This window comes from Chamaea fasciata, unplaced genomic scaffold, assembly GCF_029207755.1.
Source record: "Chamaea fasciata isolate MVZ Bird 193981 ecotype frontalis unplaced genomic scaffold, bChaFas1.0.hap1 SCAF_1, whole genome shotgun sequence".
In the NCBI taxonomy this organism is placed as follows: Eukaryota; Metazoa; Chordata; class Aves; order Passeriformes; family Sylviidae; genus Chamaea; species Chamaea fasciata.
In genome coordinates this window covers 87,663,258-87,680,305 of record NW_027094086.1, presented here as the reverse complement: position 1 = coordinate 87,680,305, position 17,048 = coordinate 87,663,258, and the positions used below count along the sequence as shown (strand labels likewise).

The following is a 17,048-nucleotide window of genomic DNA, read 5'->3' as shown; positions in this document are numbered from 1 at the left end:
ACCCAGTGAAAGGAGAAAAATGGTGCAACTAGGAAAGAGATCAAATGTGGTTATTTAAATGTTTGATGTTCAGTAATGAAAACTGTTTACCTTCATAATTGTGTATTAGCAGCTAATAAAGGCAATAGATACAGTAGTTTAAAAGTAATAAAATCAACAACAAAGTGTATTTAATTTTAAATTGAATTGCAAGGAAATGGGCGTCCTAATGAACCCCTGTGTCAATGCAACTCTAACCAAATTAAGTGAAATAATTTCCATCATGAGAAGCTAAGTAAGTACAAAGTTCCAAACAACTTCTCTCCTTGAGAAGAATGCTTTAGCTTCTCAGATGTTTAGCGCCATTCAAAAATCATCTTTTGTTATACTTCTGTTTAGGACAGCTGGACCCAAGTTGATGTGATTAAAGCTCAGGGATAAAACTTCAAAGGTGGTTGAGCCTGTGCTTCATGTATTCACTTCTTAGCACTTGAATCTTGTCCTTATTTCTCATCAGTCCTGGCCTGGGCAAAATTTCCATGTACTTCATTGCTGTTAGCATCCACACAGACCTTCCAACTGATTCAGTTATTGCTTAGGAATTTATGTGATACACTTCTACTGTAGAGGAATCTGGAAAACAGTTTAGCGATGAAGCAGTGGTAATTTTACTGATGTAAATGTGTACATATTCAAAAGAAAAGAAATAGGCAAGACCTGAATAGAAACTGACTTGTAGCAATGTCCTATTAGCTTGGGGGCAGGAGCATCAGTTACAGAAAAGGGGAATTTGAATTATGTGTTCCCTAAGTAGCATGTGCCCATGAGTCTGGGATGTTTAGCAAGACTGCAGAGGCTCTATAATTTTCTTAATGAAGAACCATGTTAATCCTTACAAATGTGCAGACATCTCATATAATCACCTAGAATGCAAAGGCGGAAAATGGGAATGATGGCCCTGGTATTGACTTTTCCAAAAGCAAGTCAGAAAATACTGAAGGAATGGAAGGAATGCTTCAGAAATGCAGTCCAGAGAAACAGACTTAACTGAATGCATTGCTTGGCAACCTAAGGGAGCCTTTTCACTGATGCCTGTGTTGTAGACACGCAAGTCAATCCTGCACTGCAAGTCTGCAAGTATACCTGATGCAGTGGTTTTTCCTTGGCTCCATATGGCTCCTCTCAGGAATCTACAGGGGCTTCCCTTGACCTCCAGCATGGCTCTGGGCTGGCCCTGAGCCATGAACAGCCTGCTCAGCCTCAACCTTCTGAGAGACACCATGGCTTTGACTGTGCCTGCCTCAGCACTACCTGCAAGTGTGGCTGGAGCATCACCAACACTGGTGTGACTCACTGACCCTCCCTGGCCTCCTAAAGCACATTGTGGAAGCAAGAGCTGATGTGTTTCAAAGCCAGCAGAGCATCTACAGGTGTTTTTACTTAGGGTTAATAATATTTGGATGCTGATGACACTTAGGAACAGAGGAATTACTCATGATTCTATGTCTGTTGAAAGATGGGATGGGATTGCCAAAGCATGCAGCTTTATGGTGCTCATTGTAAACGATTTAGTTTTAGCAATTTACCATTTGCTCCTGCTGTGTTCTAGGAATGATGTTTTCTCCATAGGGTACTGTGCCTTTTGTGTAGGCTATGCACTAACATGGGCAACATTGGGTTATCCAGTGTTGGGGTATTCTTACACTGTTTGCTGGTATTCTGTGTTGTTACAGTGACCTTTCTTCAAAAACAAAAACCCAACAACTTTGAGTTGAGATCATTACCTCCCAAATCACTTTAAATACAAAAGTAGTTAACATCTGAATAACAGGGAAGTTTCTGTGGTTCACACAGACCTGAAAATTTGTGTATGTGCATGTATATAATTTATATATATAGCTCTTGTCCTGTATATATTCTGAAGGTTTATAAATTATGTAAGATTTACAAATAAAATTGCAAGATTTTTTTTTTCAAAAAAACCCCCAAAGAAGTAAGATTTTTTAAACAGAATTATTTTTTTAGTGGTTTAGAGCAATCTAGGCCCCAAAGAATCAGTGTTTTCCAAAAACCTGTCCAAGTTTATTGAAGCTGTCAGTTAGTTCTCAAAGTGGCAACTGAAATATTCTTAACCTAGATCCTAAGGCCCAATGCCAGACAGAGCTGATTACAGACAGGCAGTGAAAGCTGGGGTTCTTTATGTTGGCTTGTGGCACAGACTGACAAATACTGGTCTTGTTATTTTTTTTTTTTATGCTGCTTTTTGAAGCCTAGCTATTTCTCTGCTTTAGCACACTCTTGCTTCTCCTGGGTGCCCTGCAAGTTTTATGGTATGTTCAAAGAAAACATGAAATTGTTCTATTTCCAACAGTGAGTGCTTTCTGTGTATGCATTGTTGTTAATTTCTTTTCCATTCTTCTTCCCATTCTAACCTCTGCAGAGTGGGAAGTCAGGTACTGAAAACAGAGGAAAGTGGAATTGAAGAAGTGGCAGCCAGCTTTGGTAACTTTGTAGATGTGAATACTGGATTAAATGGTGCAGCAGGACCTTGTGAGAAGGTGAGATTCTCCATGAGTACTCTTTTCCTTGATATGAACTGCTAAATCACTGGATCAACTGCATTCCATTATTTTTGTTTGTTTGTTTGTTTTGTTTTTTCCTGTTTTCCTAGTTTAAGAGGATAGAATTTAGCAGGTTTCAAAATACTCTTTCTGGCAAAAGTAACCATATGCTTAAAGAGAATGTCTAAAGCTATTAATGATGAATCATTTGGGCATGGCGAGAGTTCTTCAAAACAGTTTGTCAGCGCTGGCCCAGCAAAGTCTTTCAGCAGGAGATGAGACAGCTATGCCACCATGCAAATGAGACAGGCTTGAAATATGATGAATCTTCTATCTCCTTTCCCTACTCGACTGACACTCGCTTTGAGGAAGGTTGTAAATGCAAGAGAGATTGTGGTATAATTCCTCAGACTGGCGTTTCTGCCCCCCAGTCACTATTCGATTATCTTCCAAATTGCTGTGTTTCAGAGAGATAAAGATTTTTTATGGCTTGCTGACTTGAAACAACCAGAAGAGCCAGAAAAGAGATGGCTAACCGGCCATGCATAGTAATTCCATTGGTAAATGACAAAATCTTTGTTTGTATGACATTTCCAAAGTTACTACAGAAGATGAATCTAAAATACAAAATGTCACATTTGGCATGCAAAACTATCACAATATATTTCAGTATAAAATTCATAGAGGCGTTTAATTTAGAATGTGTTTAATAACGAAGGCTGCCTGCATCAGTAATCCTGCCTTGAGGTTTAAAAAGATTGTCTTATTTATTCATATAATGTTAATTTTTTTTATATATGATTCAGAAACCAAAAATATTAAGGTTAAATCTTCATTGTTAATTAAGATTTTCTAATTAAGCTGAAAATAATTGTCATTCAGATTAGTTGTTAAGTATGGTTTGTGTTGAGAAACAAAAGAAGTTTAACAAATTCAGCTGTTTATTTAACTGCTTAATTTAATTCCAGAAGCTTTCTATCTATATGGAAATATGCTATCTCTTCCAAAAGAAATCCAAGACAGGATTAAAGAAGAGATTATTAGCTACTGTAGGCTTAAACTGTGAGACCACTAAAAAACGGTGAGACCACTAAACCTAGTAGTCAAGGTAGCTATGTGATTCCTAAGTGTGGCATGCGTTCTGATAGCCAGATGCATCAAAAGAATACCTAGCACTAGTCTTTTCTCAAAATAACACAAAAATTTGATTTCTTGGGGAAAAGAAAAACAACACTGCTGATTTTAGGCACTCCATAATTAGTTATGGCAGAAACAGTTTTATCCATTCAAATCAACACCAGAGCTTAAGTGGTGAGCTCCTTGCTGTGCTCCTGACCCTGCAGATTGCATTTGGGCAGCACCAAAATATCTTCTGGTGCAGTGCGAGAGACCCCACACGATTATTCAGGCAAAGTTGGGTAAAGATCATGCCATTGTGCCTGTTCCCCTCCACAAACCTCCACACTGGGAAGCTGAGCATACAAGGAAAGCACCAGAAAAGCATTTCTGGTACGCAGCATTTATTCCATACTAAATATTCTGTAACTCAGACAACATCTTGTCAACAGCAAGTGGCAGATGTTTCCTTTTGTCTGGACTTGGAATAAAGGTGCCTGTAGGGCATTGTTATTAAACTCTACACGTGTTGCACTTTGATTACTATTTTTAAGAGAATCTGATTATGATAATCAGAAGGTGAAAGGATAGTCTGCATGTTACACAGCACTAATAGCTTTGGCAAGGCTAATAATTAGTATCAAAACATGGCCTGCCCTGTCTTTCACTCTGTACCTGCAGTCTGCTCATCACATCATGTATTGTGCCTGTCTTGAAAAGCATGCTGTATTTTTGAAGGTATTGTTTTCCAGTTAATTCTGCCTCATTATTGTAGGGTAGTGTCTTCTGGTGTCATACTTCACCAGCTCCACCTTCCCCCTAAGGATGCTGAACATTTTATTAGTAGTATTTGTATTGGGTTTTTCTTTTATCTGTCATCTCTATGACTTTTGACCTCCCTAATTGCAGATCCTTGGTAAGTAGTAGGTAATTGCAGGTTGAACAAGAAGTGTGTTGTCTGCTTTTCAGTAGTTATTTTCTGGAAGAAATTTGTACTTGCTAATTGTATGGTTAAAGTCAGCCCAGCCCAGATCCGTAACTCCGAGCCTTCTCCCTAGGTTGACTGCTCCAAGATGCCGCAGACACTGGAAATTCATCTCAGATGCCTAAGGGGAGTCAAAGATAAGGTCCCTAAAGGCCTCTACACTCTCAAAGTTTCTGTTCTCAGCTGCTTAGGTGGTGCCTTGGTGGAGTGGCCTGCACTGGAGAAGCAGCCTCAGGCCAGGACGACACGGCCTGTTAGTCATGGTGGAAACTTCTACAACACCGAAATCTACTTTGGACAAAGTATCCAGACGGTAAGCAACACTTCATAAATATGCCGTCTTTGCTTTGAAAGTTCAAACACATCCGCCCTTTCTCCTTTAGGTTTAGATATTTAATGCATTCCATCATGTTAATAATTTATTTAATAATTTAAGGTGCAATTTAGGAAGGTGCAATTTTTTTTCCCCCTAGGTTAACCCTCACCACTCACTTTAAAGGTGCCAAACGTATGCTACATCATATAGTGTTGTCAGCTAATTTTAAATTTTACTTTTATTTTCTCTTATCTATGCAGCTTGTCAGCTATGTAATTTGATTTCCATAAAGTAGCTTTAGAATAATAAATGAACGAGTGGGTGTATATAAACACATGAATGCCCAAATCCTTCTGTGAGTTTTTAGCTCCGTTGACCCCCATTTGCCAAAAAAGCGGCATTTGGATTATTTTGGAAGGAGCCCAAGCACTTGAGGCTCTATTCTGTCTTTTGCGACTGAGGCACACATATTTTCCCGCCTAAGCATGCTGTGCATGGCAGGATTGTTGTGTGTCAGTTGCTCACTGTTGTAGCTAATGCCTAGTGCTGGTTGGAACACTGGTCTCAGATAAACTCTCTGGCACACAAAAGCTTCTTTACAGTTTGAAAAAAAAAATCTTCATCTCTCTCAGTGTGAGGGGGTTTTTTGGGGGTTTTTTTTTGTGCATGTTGTGAGGCATGGGCATTTCTGTTTTCAGTCATTTATTTTGTGGTATGACCTGAATGTTAGATTTCCTCCTCCACATGTTCTGTTGTGTAGATACAGAACAGACAGACAGCCCCTATCCCAAAGAGCTTTCAGATAAAGCAACTTTTATGTGTGGCACTGATGCCTCCAGTTACTTGCAGGTAGATCATTTCAGATGTTTGGTTTGTTATACATAAAGTGCTGCTAAGTCATATTTTCTGCTTTTTATTTATCACCTGTAATGGATAATGAACAGTGTCTATAAATACAGCTATCAGTGCAAAAGGAATTGCATATACAGAGGGAAACTGTGAATGGACTTTCACATGATGTTGAAACAAATCCATGCATCTATCAGAGAAATCACTGATCTGTGATTCCTTCCTAGGCAGGATGTACCCATCTGGGTTGCTTGCCTTGAAGTATTGTCTTGAAAGAAAAAGAAAGGGCACTAGAACTGAAAGTCTAGCATGTCCTGCTTCTTACTTTCAGCATCACGTTTCTCCTAGGTCTTTGCAGGTTTTGCACTTTCAAGTTTGCTTCAAAGTTCTCTTGGAGCTTCACAGGGGACATTTAGTTAGCATCTTCACCAAACTTCATTTTTAGTCTAGTGAGTTAGGGTGCAGGAATTGGGCAACTTCCCTTAAAATACAAGAACAGGAGAAGTTGGATTCAATGACCTGATAATTCCCTGTCTTCATTACTGAGTGATGTACAGCAAAAGCTTAATGCCATAATTTTTGAGAACCCTTTCCACCAGCTCATTTTGGAGACAGACTATGGAGTATCCTGGATGACTCTACCTTTCTGTTCTTCCACCTTGGTAGTGGTGTACAATCTTAAAGTATATGTGCTGAGATATGAGACAACCTTAGGGTGTGTGCTGAGATAAGAGGCAAATTTTAGGCTTCAGATGGTTAGCATCTACCACAGGACTTCAGGTAAGTAGTGAGGTCTCAGTGGTGAGCTCCACATGAGCATCTGGGTTTGAACAGAATCTTACACACAGCACTGCTGCCCTGGGATATATTATGGTGTGAGAAATAGAACTGCTCACAAATGAAGAATATGCTTTTGTTTCCACTGGCCAGAATAATAATAGGAGTTCAGTGTAAACATGGTGAAAATGAAGACATGCATGCTTGATATTGAAGGAAAGCCTAATTTTAACTAATATATCAGAGAAATTGTTCCAGAACACTACATCCTTCCAAAAATAATAACCCTGTCATGTCGGCAAAGTTGGTGTCAGCGCGGGTTACCTGCTGCGTACAGAAAGTGCTGGTCATGTAAGTTAGATCTGCCTCAGGGCTAGTCTGACTTGCACACACGACCTTTCAAAAATGTTTTTTGTTCATTAATCAATGTTCTTTGCTCCAGCTTGCCAGCTTCCCCTCTTTCTGCTCCTTCATTGTCCTCCTTTTTAGTTTGTCAACCTACCTCCGCCAGTAACCTCTGACTACATACTAGACAGAGGCTCCTAATAGCTCCAGTTGAATTTTATTTATCCTTCAGTAAGGCCAGACAGTCACACAAGTCATTTATTTTCCTTAAATTATGCTGAAAGAAACATGTATGAATGCTTTGGATTGTGGTAAAACACGATTGCTGTTTCAAATGACTTTTTACAATTTTACCCATAGCAACAAACTGCATGATCTGAAGGGGACTTGTTTCAGGCTCAGCATTTCTAGGATATTTTCATGTATTTAGTTTATGTAAGTGGGCTTTAGGCTTTGATAGATTAAGTCCGTATGGTTTAGCAAAGTGAGAGCTGTTCTGAAGTTTCACCTACATTATAAAACAAACTCAATGTGAATTTGAGATTAAAAAATTGTGCTGTAGGTTAACTGGTGGTGAAAACGTTTTGTTCCTAAAATTCTGAGATAGTTTTACACCATCAAGTTTTACTCAGACCTGGAATGAAGGTTGAGTAAGGAGAAGATAGGAAAGGAGATGAGATGCTTACAGTGCATAGAGTAAAGCTGTTATGCAACTAGGTTGTCCTTGGCAGCACCTGTACAGATGTGACCACATCATCTTTATACTAGAACAAGGATTTAACAAGTGTAACTTCCTTATTGCTGTCTCATGGTGGCTGAGATCCTATTATAGATAAGACCTAAGCTGTCAGAAAATATGTTTTGATCATGGTGTATTTAAAACAGTATTTTATTCCACAGAATTAGTGTCAGCAAGTCCAGATTGCATTTTTCACCTTAATGATGACTTGAAGAACACAAATTAGTTGCAGTATGCAAAAGTTTAATTTCACTCAGAAAAAGAAAGTGGCTGGGTTTTATTTTTTTGTTTGTTTTGGTTATTTGTTTTGGTTTTTTGTTGTTTGGTTTGGGTTTTGTTTGTTTTTGTGTGGTTTTGTTTGTTTTTGTGTGGGTTTTGTTTGTTTTTGTGTGGTTTTGTTTATTTTTGTTGGGTTTTGTTTGTATTTGTGTTTGGGGTTTTGTGTGTGCGTTTTTTGTTTGCTTGTTTATGTTTTTGTTTGTTTTTGTTTGTTGGTTTTTGTTTTTGATGGTTTTTTGTTTGCATTTTTGTTGGGTTTTGTGGTTTTCTTTTGGGGTTTTGGGGTTTTTTTGTGGTTTTTATTGGTCTTTTTGGGTTTTTTGTTGGGGTTTTTTTGGGTTTTTTTAGGTGTGTGGGTTTTGTTTTTGTTGGTTTTCTTTTTTGTGTTTTTTTATCTTGTGGTTTTTTTTTTTTCTTGTTTTTGTGGGGTTTTGTGTTTTTTTGTGTTTTGTTTTGGGTTTTTATGTGTTTTGTTTGTTTGTTTGTTTTGTTTTTGTTTGGGTTTTCTGCTTTTTTGTGTGTGTTTTTTGTTTGGTTTTTTTGTTATTTTGTTTGTTTGTTTTTCCTGTTTGGTTTGCGTTTGTGTTGTGCTTTTTTGTTTGTTTTTTTGTTTTGTTTTGGGGTTTTTGTTTTGTTTCTGTTTTTGTTGTTTTTGTTGTTTTTGTTGTTTTTGTTGTTTTTGTTGTTTTTGTTGTTTTTGTTTTTCCTGGCCGGCTTTTCTTAAGTTCAGTAGACATCAAAATAATTATATGAAACAATTACAATAACAAAAACAAATCTTCACTTTTCAGAATCAAAATGTTCATTGGCTTCAATGGAATAAAAGTTGGAGTGTGGTAAAAATGTTTATTTTTTTTAAAAAAGAATATTTTCGGCTATCATTTCAATTATCAGGTTCGAAATATTTTGATGAAAATTGCCAACTTTGCCTACAGGGTAGGAACCTTTAAGTATCATGTACCTAGTTCAAGTATTTGCAATTTCTGAAACTCTTTTCTAAAAAGGAAATATTGCTGATTAAGAGGAAATTTTATCCAGATTGGGAAGTTCAGATAGGAAACTTTCAGCTATTATGAAGGGCACTATAAGCCAATGACGCTGCCTGCAAGTGACATTTAAAAAACATTCATTATGCTGTCCAGTCACTTGGGAAGTCAGTCCAGCACTGCTGAACAGAAACAGGGACAATTGTGTCAGGGCTGAGCTCCCCAAACTTGTTTTTAACCCCGGTCTTGCTGCATCTATTTGTCATCAATCCTTATTCTGTGAGAGCCTCTCAAATTTGGCACTTCAGGAAAAGAGGGATGAGCTCCACAAGTGTATAAGCACTGGTGCTACACATTTTCCCCAGTGTACCTGGAACTTGAGATAGCACTGAATCTGTTCATATGCGTGAAAATATACCACTGCTGACAGAACAGTTCACAGAACTGAGTATTTTTAAAGAGTTTATCAACTGGTTAATATTTATGTATCAGCATGGTGAGGTACTAGCAATATTATAACTGTAGCTGGGTACCATTTTGTTTTACTTGAGGGAAATTCAATATGAATAAAATAGCAACTTTTCAAACATGACATTTAATCCACTCATGTAAATCATACCAGGAGATCTATTATTCATTATTAAAAGGGCACCATATTTTTATTATACTGAAAATGAAACACAAATGCTGTGAAAAATTTAGTGCCTTTTCCTGAAGTTTCAGGACACTTATCATGCAGTCATCTAGCAGGGGCTGACACTCATTTTAAAATATAGCTACAAAATTAATAAATTTGAAATCTTTTGCTTGGAACAAGAGGATGTTCTGTTCACTGAATGAGGGATTTATTATTTATTTAAGCCTTCCTAAATACTTCAGATGGCAAAGTCCTTTGATAATGTTCATATTTGGAGTTAGATATGTAATGAATAAAGTTCATATCTTTGTTGTTATTATTCATTTCCAGCATTTTCTTCCCTGAAGTGCATTTTGAAAACTACATATATCAGAAACTGATTAACATGACCTAAGGTATTAATTCTTAAAATATGATGAAACAAACAGTTTCAAGGACATTATTTTCTGCATGTCATGTCAGACATGTCAGCAGCTGTCTAAGGACTGTGATGCTTTTAATAATTACAAAACAAGGTATCATTGGGAAAAATAGACCACAAACTTCCCTCTTCCCCTCCTCCTCCCTTCCTGGTTTATTTTATTCTTCAGTGAAATGCTGGAATAAGTGAAGAACATCAAGCTCTAGGACACTTTATAAACATAACATAAGAGTTTGATACAATAAGAAAAAAGATAGTGCTTGGCAGTGCCAGAGGACTTTCAAAATGAGAGCCACTTAAATTTTCTCTGGATGCAATTATTTGTAGTTGGGATGAAAAGGTGCTACGTGAACCTTTTGGTAAATTCAAGAACTAAGCTTATACAGACACTCGTATTTATTTGAAGACTGCAGTTCTGCTGGGTTTTTTTCTAAGAGAAGGAACTAGTACTTTTTACTGCTTTTATTATATATATCTGAGTTTGTTTAGGGATCTGGTCTTTGACTGCCATTTGCTAGATGTCTATGCAACAGCTCCTCAAAATGCACATTCTCACAGCAATTCTTACAAAGCTATTACATGTTAGGATCTGTTGTGTCTATTTAACAGTGTGCAATTTATTTACATATCTAAAAGGTTGCAACTTATCCCCAGTTTTGTTTTTGGTGATTAATTTGAGTTACTTTTCACATGTTGTCTGGTCATTGTGGTCCAGTGGAGATTGTTCTTGGAAACACCTGCTGGAATGCAGTATGTATGCTGGATCACCTTAAAAAATGCATGCTGCCCAAAAGCCTCAGAAATGTGACCTGTGTTATAGCGCCTCATATCCGACTAGAAGAAAGTATGTAGCCTGCTTTGGTAAATCTAGCAGACATATATTAAGCATCAAAAGTGCCTGGGGACAGCATTTTATTTTGGACTATTCCATGGTTTATCCCCTACTTAATTGGGAATGATATCTGTAAGAGATCTTGACATGAGCCATAGGATACAATAGTTGTTAAAAAGTCATTTATTATCTAGGGCAAACCAGCAGGAAGGCAGAATGCAACCTCTGCCTGGATCCTTAGCTCCAAGTGAATCCCAAACAACAGAGAACACCAAGAAAAAAATAAGTGTCAGCCCCAACAAAAAAAGTCTGTGACTGGAAAAAAAGAGTATCTCCATGACTTACCAGAGCTGACAGTCTGGAACTGTGAAAAGGGACTTAAAGTATGTTTTGGTCCAGATTTGCAGGTCATAGGAGACAGCAGAGCACCCTCAGAAAAATGCTTTTATTTTTTTGCCTTAATATACCTGGTTTTAAAGCCTTTCAAACTTTAAATAATTATCTGTGAGCTCAGGATGAGTAAGGTAGTTGAAAAGCTGTACTACAGAAATGGGAAGAGTACTTTATGCAACCAAAGAACAAAAAGTGATCCTGCTTAATCCCGCAACTTTTAAGCAGAGCACACAAGGAAAAGTTATTTTGTTTTCAGAGGCTGGTCTTCCTCTCCTCTTGTGGAAAGAGAGCAGAGCCTAACCCAGTCTGGACTATCCAGGAAATGATGAAGGAGCACGAACTCCAGATTGTCAGTGCTTCCCTTGCAAAGTGAGTGTTGCTGCATCCCTGGCTGGACTGAAGCCTGTGGTTGAACAGGTTGCTACCTGAGGTGTGATGAGGAAGCCAGAACAGCATCAGGGAAGAGACATGAGATGGAGCAGCTGCTGGACCAAGAAAGGGAGGACAGCTGCCTGCTTCTCCTCTGGAGCCTGGGGCAGGCAGAGCAGCCCTGCTGCGTGACTCAGCCCTGCATGCCGAATAAGCCACGTCTTCATGAGACTCCTTGGCTCCAAGTGGTTTCTGGGCAAAGTACGTGTCCTCTTGACACAAAAGAAATAAACTCTGCTGTATCATGTCTGTGGTCCATGTTATCCTGGGAAACTTATGCTCTGACCGTGCTGAAATCAGTCTCAGGGATAAATAAGTGAAACAGGAGTGTCAGGAGAATGAGCTGGGATTCCTGCTTTCCTCTCACAAAGACAGCTTCTCCCTCACAAGATGAGGTCAGAATCCACCCAGGCCAGTATATCACCAGAAGCTCTCGGGGAGGCAGGAGCTGGATGTACCATACATTACTACTCCCTGCTGGTCCAAGAGGAGAAAAGAATTAGCAGCAGATGTGCCAGGACAATTAGCAACAGATGCAGAGGCTAAAGCTCACAGAATGCAAACATTATTCCTCTATATTAGGGAAGATAAAAGGCCAGATTCTGGTCCTCTGGTGTAAGGTACTTGTGCATGACATGCTGCTGGAGTTTACCATGGGCTAAGTTATCACTCCTAGAGGAGAGGCAGGCAATGGGGAATTGTCACTACTCTGGCAGCATGGAAGAGGGTAGGTGTTTGCATTGGGCCACTCAGTGTGGCTCTGAGAAGACGCTGGGGTGATTTGGCACAGCATGCCAGGAGGAATCCTGCTCTCTGCCACCACTGAAAGCAGTGAGTAAATTGCCTGCTTACAAATACTGTTGTCCTATATCCTTGGAAGATTATGAGCCTGAGCTTGTGTGCTGTGGCCCAGCAGCTTGTGGTCCATAGGCTACTGCTATCAAGGAAGCTAGGTGCCAGGAAAGATGGTGGTACTGCTTAAAAACTTAAGGAGACCTGCAAGGTGCAGGGACCTGTGCCAGGCTTGAAAGCCCTATTCTCTTAGAGAACAGGGGGAAAAAAATGTGGGGAAATGAATGATATGTCACTGTATGGTCCTCCTCTGATTTGTGTGTTATTTTGTATTCAGATACCTGTTCGAAGACAGGCAGGCATGGAAAGCTGGGGAAATAAGTTTTCAGCTATGCCAGAACATTCTGGTGATAGACAGGGACTTTTGGAAAAACCCTTACAACATGATATTTTATTTTTACTTCAGTCCATGTTTCTATTTCCTCCCCTCTGGCCTTTTATAAATTTCACAGTTACACAAACACTTCCTAAGAATGCCCTTCTCTCTGCCTGTATGCTGGCCTTGCACATAAAGAGGGAGAGCTTGAAATCTGGTTGTGAAAGCTTCCCTTTAATTAGGGAATAACAGCCTCATCTCCAGCACTATTCAGTCTTCATAATAAAGTAATTTTTATTTGTTAGTGATGGGAACTGTTTCCTATTTAAAAGGCTTTCTACCTATGTTTTACACCAGTGACATTCATGTGCTGTAGTTTTCATAGTCAGAAATGATGGGCTGTTAGTTTATATGGCATTTTTCAGGATTCTTCTCTATAATAAGAAATATTGAATTGCCTTTGCATATTTTAATTCCCCTTAATATTTTGAGTTGTATTGGTCAAATTTTTGTGTGATATGAACTAGTGTGACTTTTGTACATGTTTTTTTCCTAAATTGAAAATATTTGAAGGTGCGGAGGAAAGAAGAAAAAGTTTATTTCTTCTCCGACAAGGTTAAAGCCCAAGAGTAAGTCAGACAAAAGCCCCCAAAAGCTCACACTGGATATGTTTATTGAAATATTCAAATAGAATTCATTCTCTCCATAGAGTGAAACTGTGGCGGCATATGGGGAAGTAAGATATATTACAATAAAACTGATATAAAACAGTTGAATTCAGAAATAGTGGCAGGAGATAATTTTAGTTCATTATGATTTAATTCAATTAAATGCAACAGTGTTAACTGCAGACTAAGACCTATTACTTGTGCCTGTGCAGGCACACACAAACATTATTTATTCTCTGCTGCATCTCTTTTTGCAGAAGAAATGACACCAGTAGAAAGGGGGTGCTCAATGCTTTTGTAGCATTGTAAAACTCTCTATACCTCACAGACCTCATTGGAAATTTGACCTGAGCAAAGAGAAACACTGAGGTAAGGTCTTGGAGAGTAGACCCATCAAAACCCAGGAAGCTGTCCTTGGGTAGTATAGTGTTGGTGCAGGCTTGTGGAATAATTTACTGGATAGTGCCTCAAATGAGGTTGCCACCAGCAGGGAAAATATAACTACTGATTTTACTTTTTTCCTTCAGAAACGAAACAATCCATTGGAACAATCTGCTCAGCTTGAGCTGCCTGTGCCTTGTCTATTCCAGGCACTGGTCTCAGCCTCTTGAAGGAAAGCAGTTACTGATCCCCATCCTCCTTCTCTGCTTACCTGAGCTGTTCTGTACCTGAGCACAACAGCTCAAACCCACAGAGGCAGGCATTCAAGGGCTGTGGATTTCAATCTGAGCTATCTGCCTAAATGCTTTTGTTCATCCATGCCTAAGGGCCATGCTGGCTGTGCCCCAAATCCCAACTCAGGCTCATAGCCTAGGAGGAGGCTAATGAAGGGCAGGTGGCACAGGACCGAGCTCTCCCCTCTCTCCCAGGGCTTTCTGACCCTGTGGGTGTGGGGCCATGAGCTGTGACAGAGAATGTGTTCATTGTGGCAGTGGGAAGAGGTTTAGTGTGGATATGGACCTTAAGGTCCCTGCATGAATTCTTGGCATGAAGGCGTAGAGTAAGTAACAGGTAGAAGTTTGGCTGGGATTTTTGTATGGATTCAACAGAAAGAAGTCTTTTACTTGTCAAATATGTTTTGTTTGACTGTGTAAGCTGAGATGTGTGACAGTGTCCTATCTGGGTCAGGCACTCAGCGTTCATGCTTAAGGACTCCCTGCAGTCTTTACAACCTCGGACCCTGTAGCAGATGGGTGTATTGTAAAGTCCTTGTTTATGTTTTGTAATTATGTGTTTCCATCGTGGCATGGTATAAACACCCAGCCCTTGTAAACAAACAGATGCTTCCAGTTCCAAAGACTGAGTCCACAGTCTAGGTCCAGGATAAAAGCTTGCAGCAAATGAAGAATCACTGTGAATTGGAAACAAAGAAATAAAATTTTAATTGTGACAATGATTACCCTTACACCAGCTGCTTGACCACTGTCGTTTTACTTGCAAGCTAGCAGAAGAGCATATACTGTTGAATAATTCTTAAGAGTCAACCTGGAAAACAAGAGAGAACCTGAAAAGGGGGCTGTGATACAGCTGTGATTTCATCTGCAAATGCTTTGGGATTGTTCAATATTGCAGGTAACTGTCTTTGATCACAGCCTTGTAACCATCACCTTTAATTTGTAGCGCAGAGGTTACTATCTAGCACCCAGCTAGCCAAATGAAATGTATGGCTTGATTAAGGATCTCTTTTGTCAGTAATTTGTGCCTAATGTTTTTAGCTTTCCCACGGGCTGTTACAGAAAATGGTAAATCTGGTTTAAATGAAACCTGATACTGTTAATGGTTTAATAGCAGCTGCCATAGGGTTATGGCATTTTTCAACAGATGCTTCTGCTTCATTTTAAGCCTACACTAAGTCTTAGAATATATTTACATAATTAATATAAAGTACACGCACATAATAATGACAGTATTTTTAATTTTAAAAGATTTCCTTAAATGACTTTGCTGTTGTCTAATCACAATATAAAACTTGAAAAAGAAGGCATATTATTAGGAATAATAGTTCATATTTCTTCAAAAAAAGTTGTAGAATGCAGCACAACTGTGAACACTTGTCATCTCCTAACATGGCAGTTATTGGTGTAGGCAAATCCCTTGCTTCTTCAGAAAAAGAGACAAAAAACTTGGCTGCATCTGAGTTATGCTTGTCATCTTACCTACTGTTCAGTCAGGGGTATAAAAGAAGTGGTGTTTGTATTCAAATATACACATCAAGAAAGAGCTGTGTCGAGGTGGGTACTTACATACAGAAATATTTGAAGTGCTAAAGATTTGTGGATGATTGTTGGCTGCACAATGTCATCTGATTGAGGAAATCCCTCCTAATTTAAGAAGATATTGGCATTTTAGGCTGCTTGTAGGGGGTGATTGGTTTAAATGGATTTCTTCTATTTGGAGGTCTTATTCTTAAGTTCCAAGAAGTACTGAGGGTGTATCTACAGGATATTCAGAGTGAGAGGATGCTCTTGAGTATTGTGGCCTTCTGCAAGTACGTGTCTGCTCACAGTGAGGAGAGAAAGAGAAAAGGCTCCTCTTTCTCTGCCTTGGCTGGGAGGCAAGGTTATGTTGAGCAGGTAAGTGTACCAAGGCATTTGCTGCTATGAACTGTGAGGACTGAAATGGGAACAATAATACATGAAAAAACATGCTCGATGAAAAACATGAAAATAAAAATAACAGAAAATTGTCTCTATTAAAGAAGCATCCAAGATTGTTTATTTAAGAGATTAGACAGTCACAGTTCTCTCAGGAGAGTGTGTAGGAGCAGTGGTGAAGCAGATGTTTCACTGTGTGAGAGGTGTAACTGATGTATTTGCTCCCCTTGTCCTCAAGGTGACTACCCTTCATGGCTGTTAGCCTGGGTATGATGGTAGTCATCTTCCATGTTCTAGCCTTTGTGTGGGTTTTATTTTATTTGTCCTTTGGAATGTATTAGAATTGTTCAACAGGACCTGGGTCAATGCCCACCTTAATTAAAGAAAACAGTTAAAAATGTGGTGTAGGAACAAATTTCTCTTTCTTTGTGTTTATCCTTCTTTCTTCTGTACCTGCCAAAACTTTACAGAGGGATTTGCATAAGTTCATTACTTCAGGGTGTTTCTTCAACACTAGATTTCAAGTCTTTGCCATGGGAACACAATTGCTCCAAGCCTCAAGGCATTGGTAACCCTCTTCCACACCTCCTATAGAAGAACATCTATACCTATGTTATGAAAAGTGTAAACTGTGTTTGCCAGTTTTGTCTGAGAACTTTCTACCTCAAAATCCTTTTTAACCCTATGCTGAGGTTCACATACTTTTCACTAAGAGCTTTAGTTTAAAGGAAGAAGGCTATTAAATACCAACAACATTCCCACAACTGGGTGGAGAAGAGTTTGTGACTCAGTGAGGAGCAAGTTAGCAAGTGCTCTTATTGAGTGTTTGGATGAACTTTCCAAAGCTGCTGCAAGACAAATCCAGTGGTGAATCTCAGTAAGCCCTCAGAGGGACACCTCAGATTTCCAAGTTGGTTTGTTACTCTGTCTTAAAGATTTCTAGTGGCAATATTTTTCCACCACTGGTAAATAAA

The 17,048-nt window shown here is 38.9% G+C and overlaps 1 protein-coding gene across 1 annotated transcript in view; it reads left to right on the top strand.

Annotated features, from left to right (window-relative positions):
- Nucleotides 1–17,048, top strand: part of LOC136291827 (uncharacterized) — a 182,292-nt gene that overhangs the window by 145,610 nt on the left and 19,634 nt on the right. Inside the window, exons 14-16 of the mRNA XM_066186952.1 lie at nucleotides 2,420–2,537; nucleotides 4,715–4,954; nucleotides 15,892–16,053. Coding sequence (XP_066043049.1) covers nucleotides 2,420–2,537; nucleotides 4,715–4,954; nucleotides 15,892–16,053 — 520 coding nt within the window. The remainder of the gene's footprint in view (nucleotides 1–2,419; nucleotides 2,538–4,714; nucleotides 4,955–15,891; nucleotides 16,054–17,048) is intronic.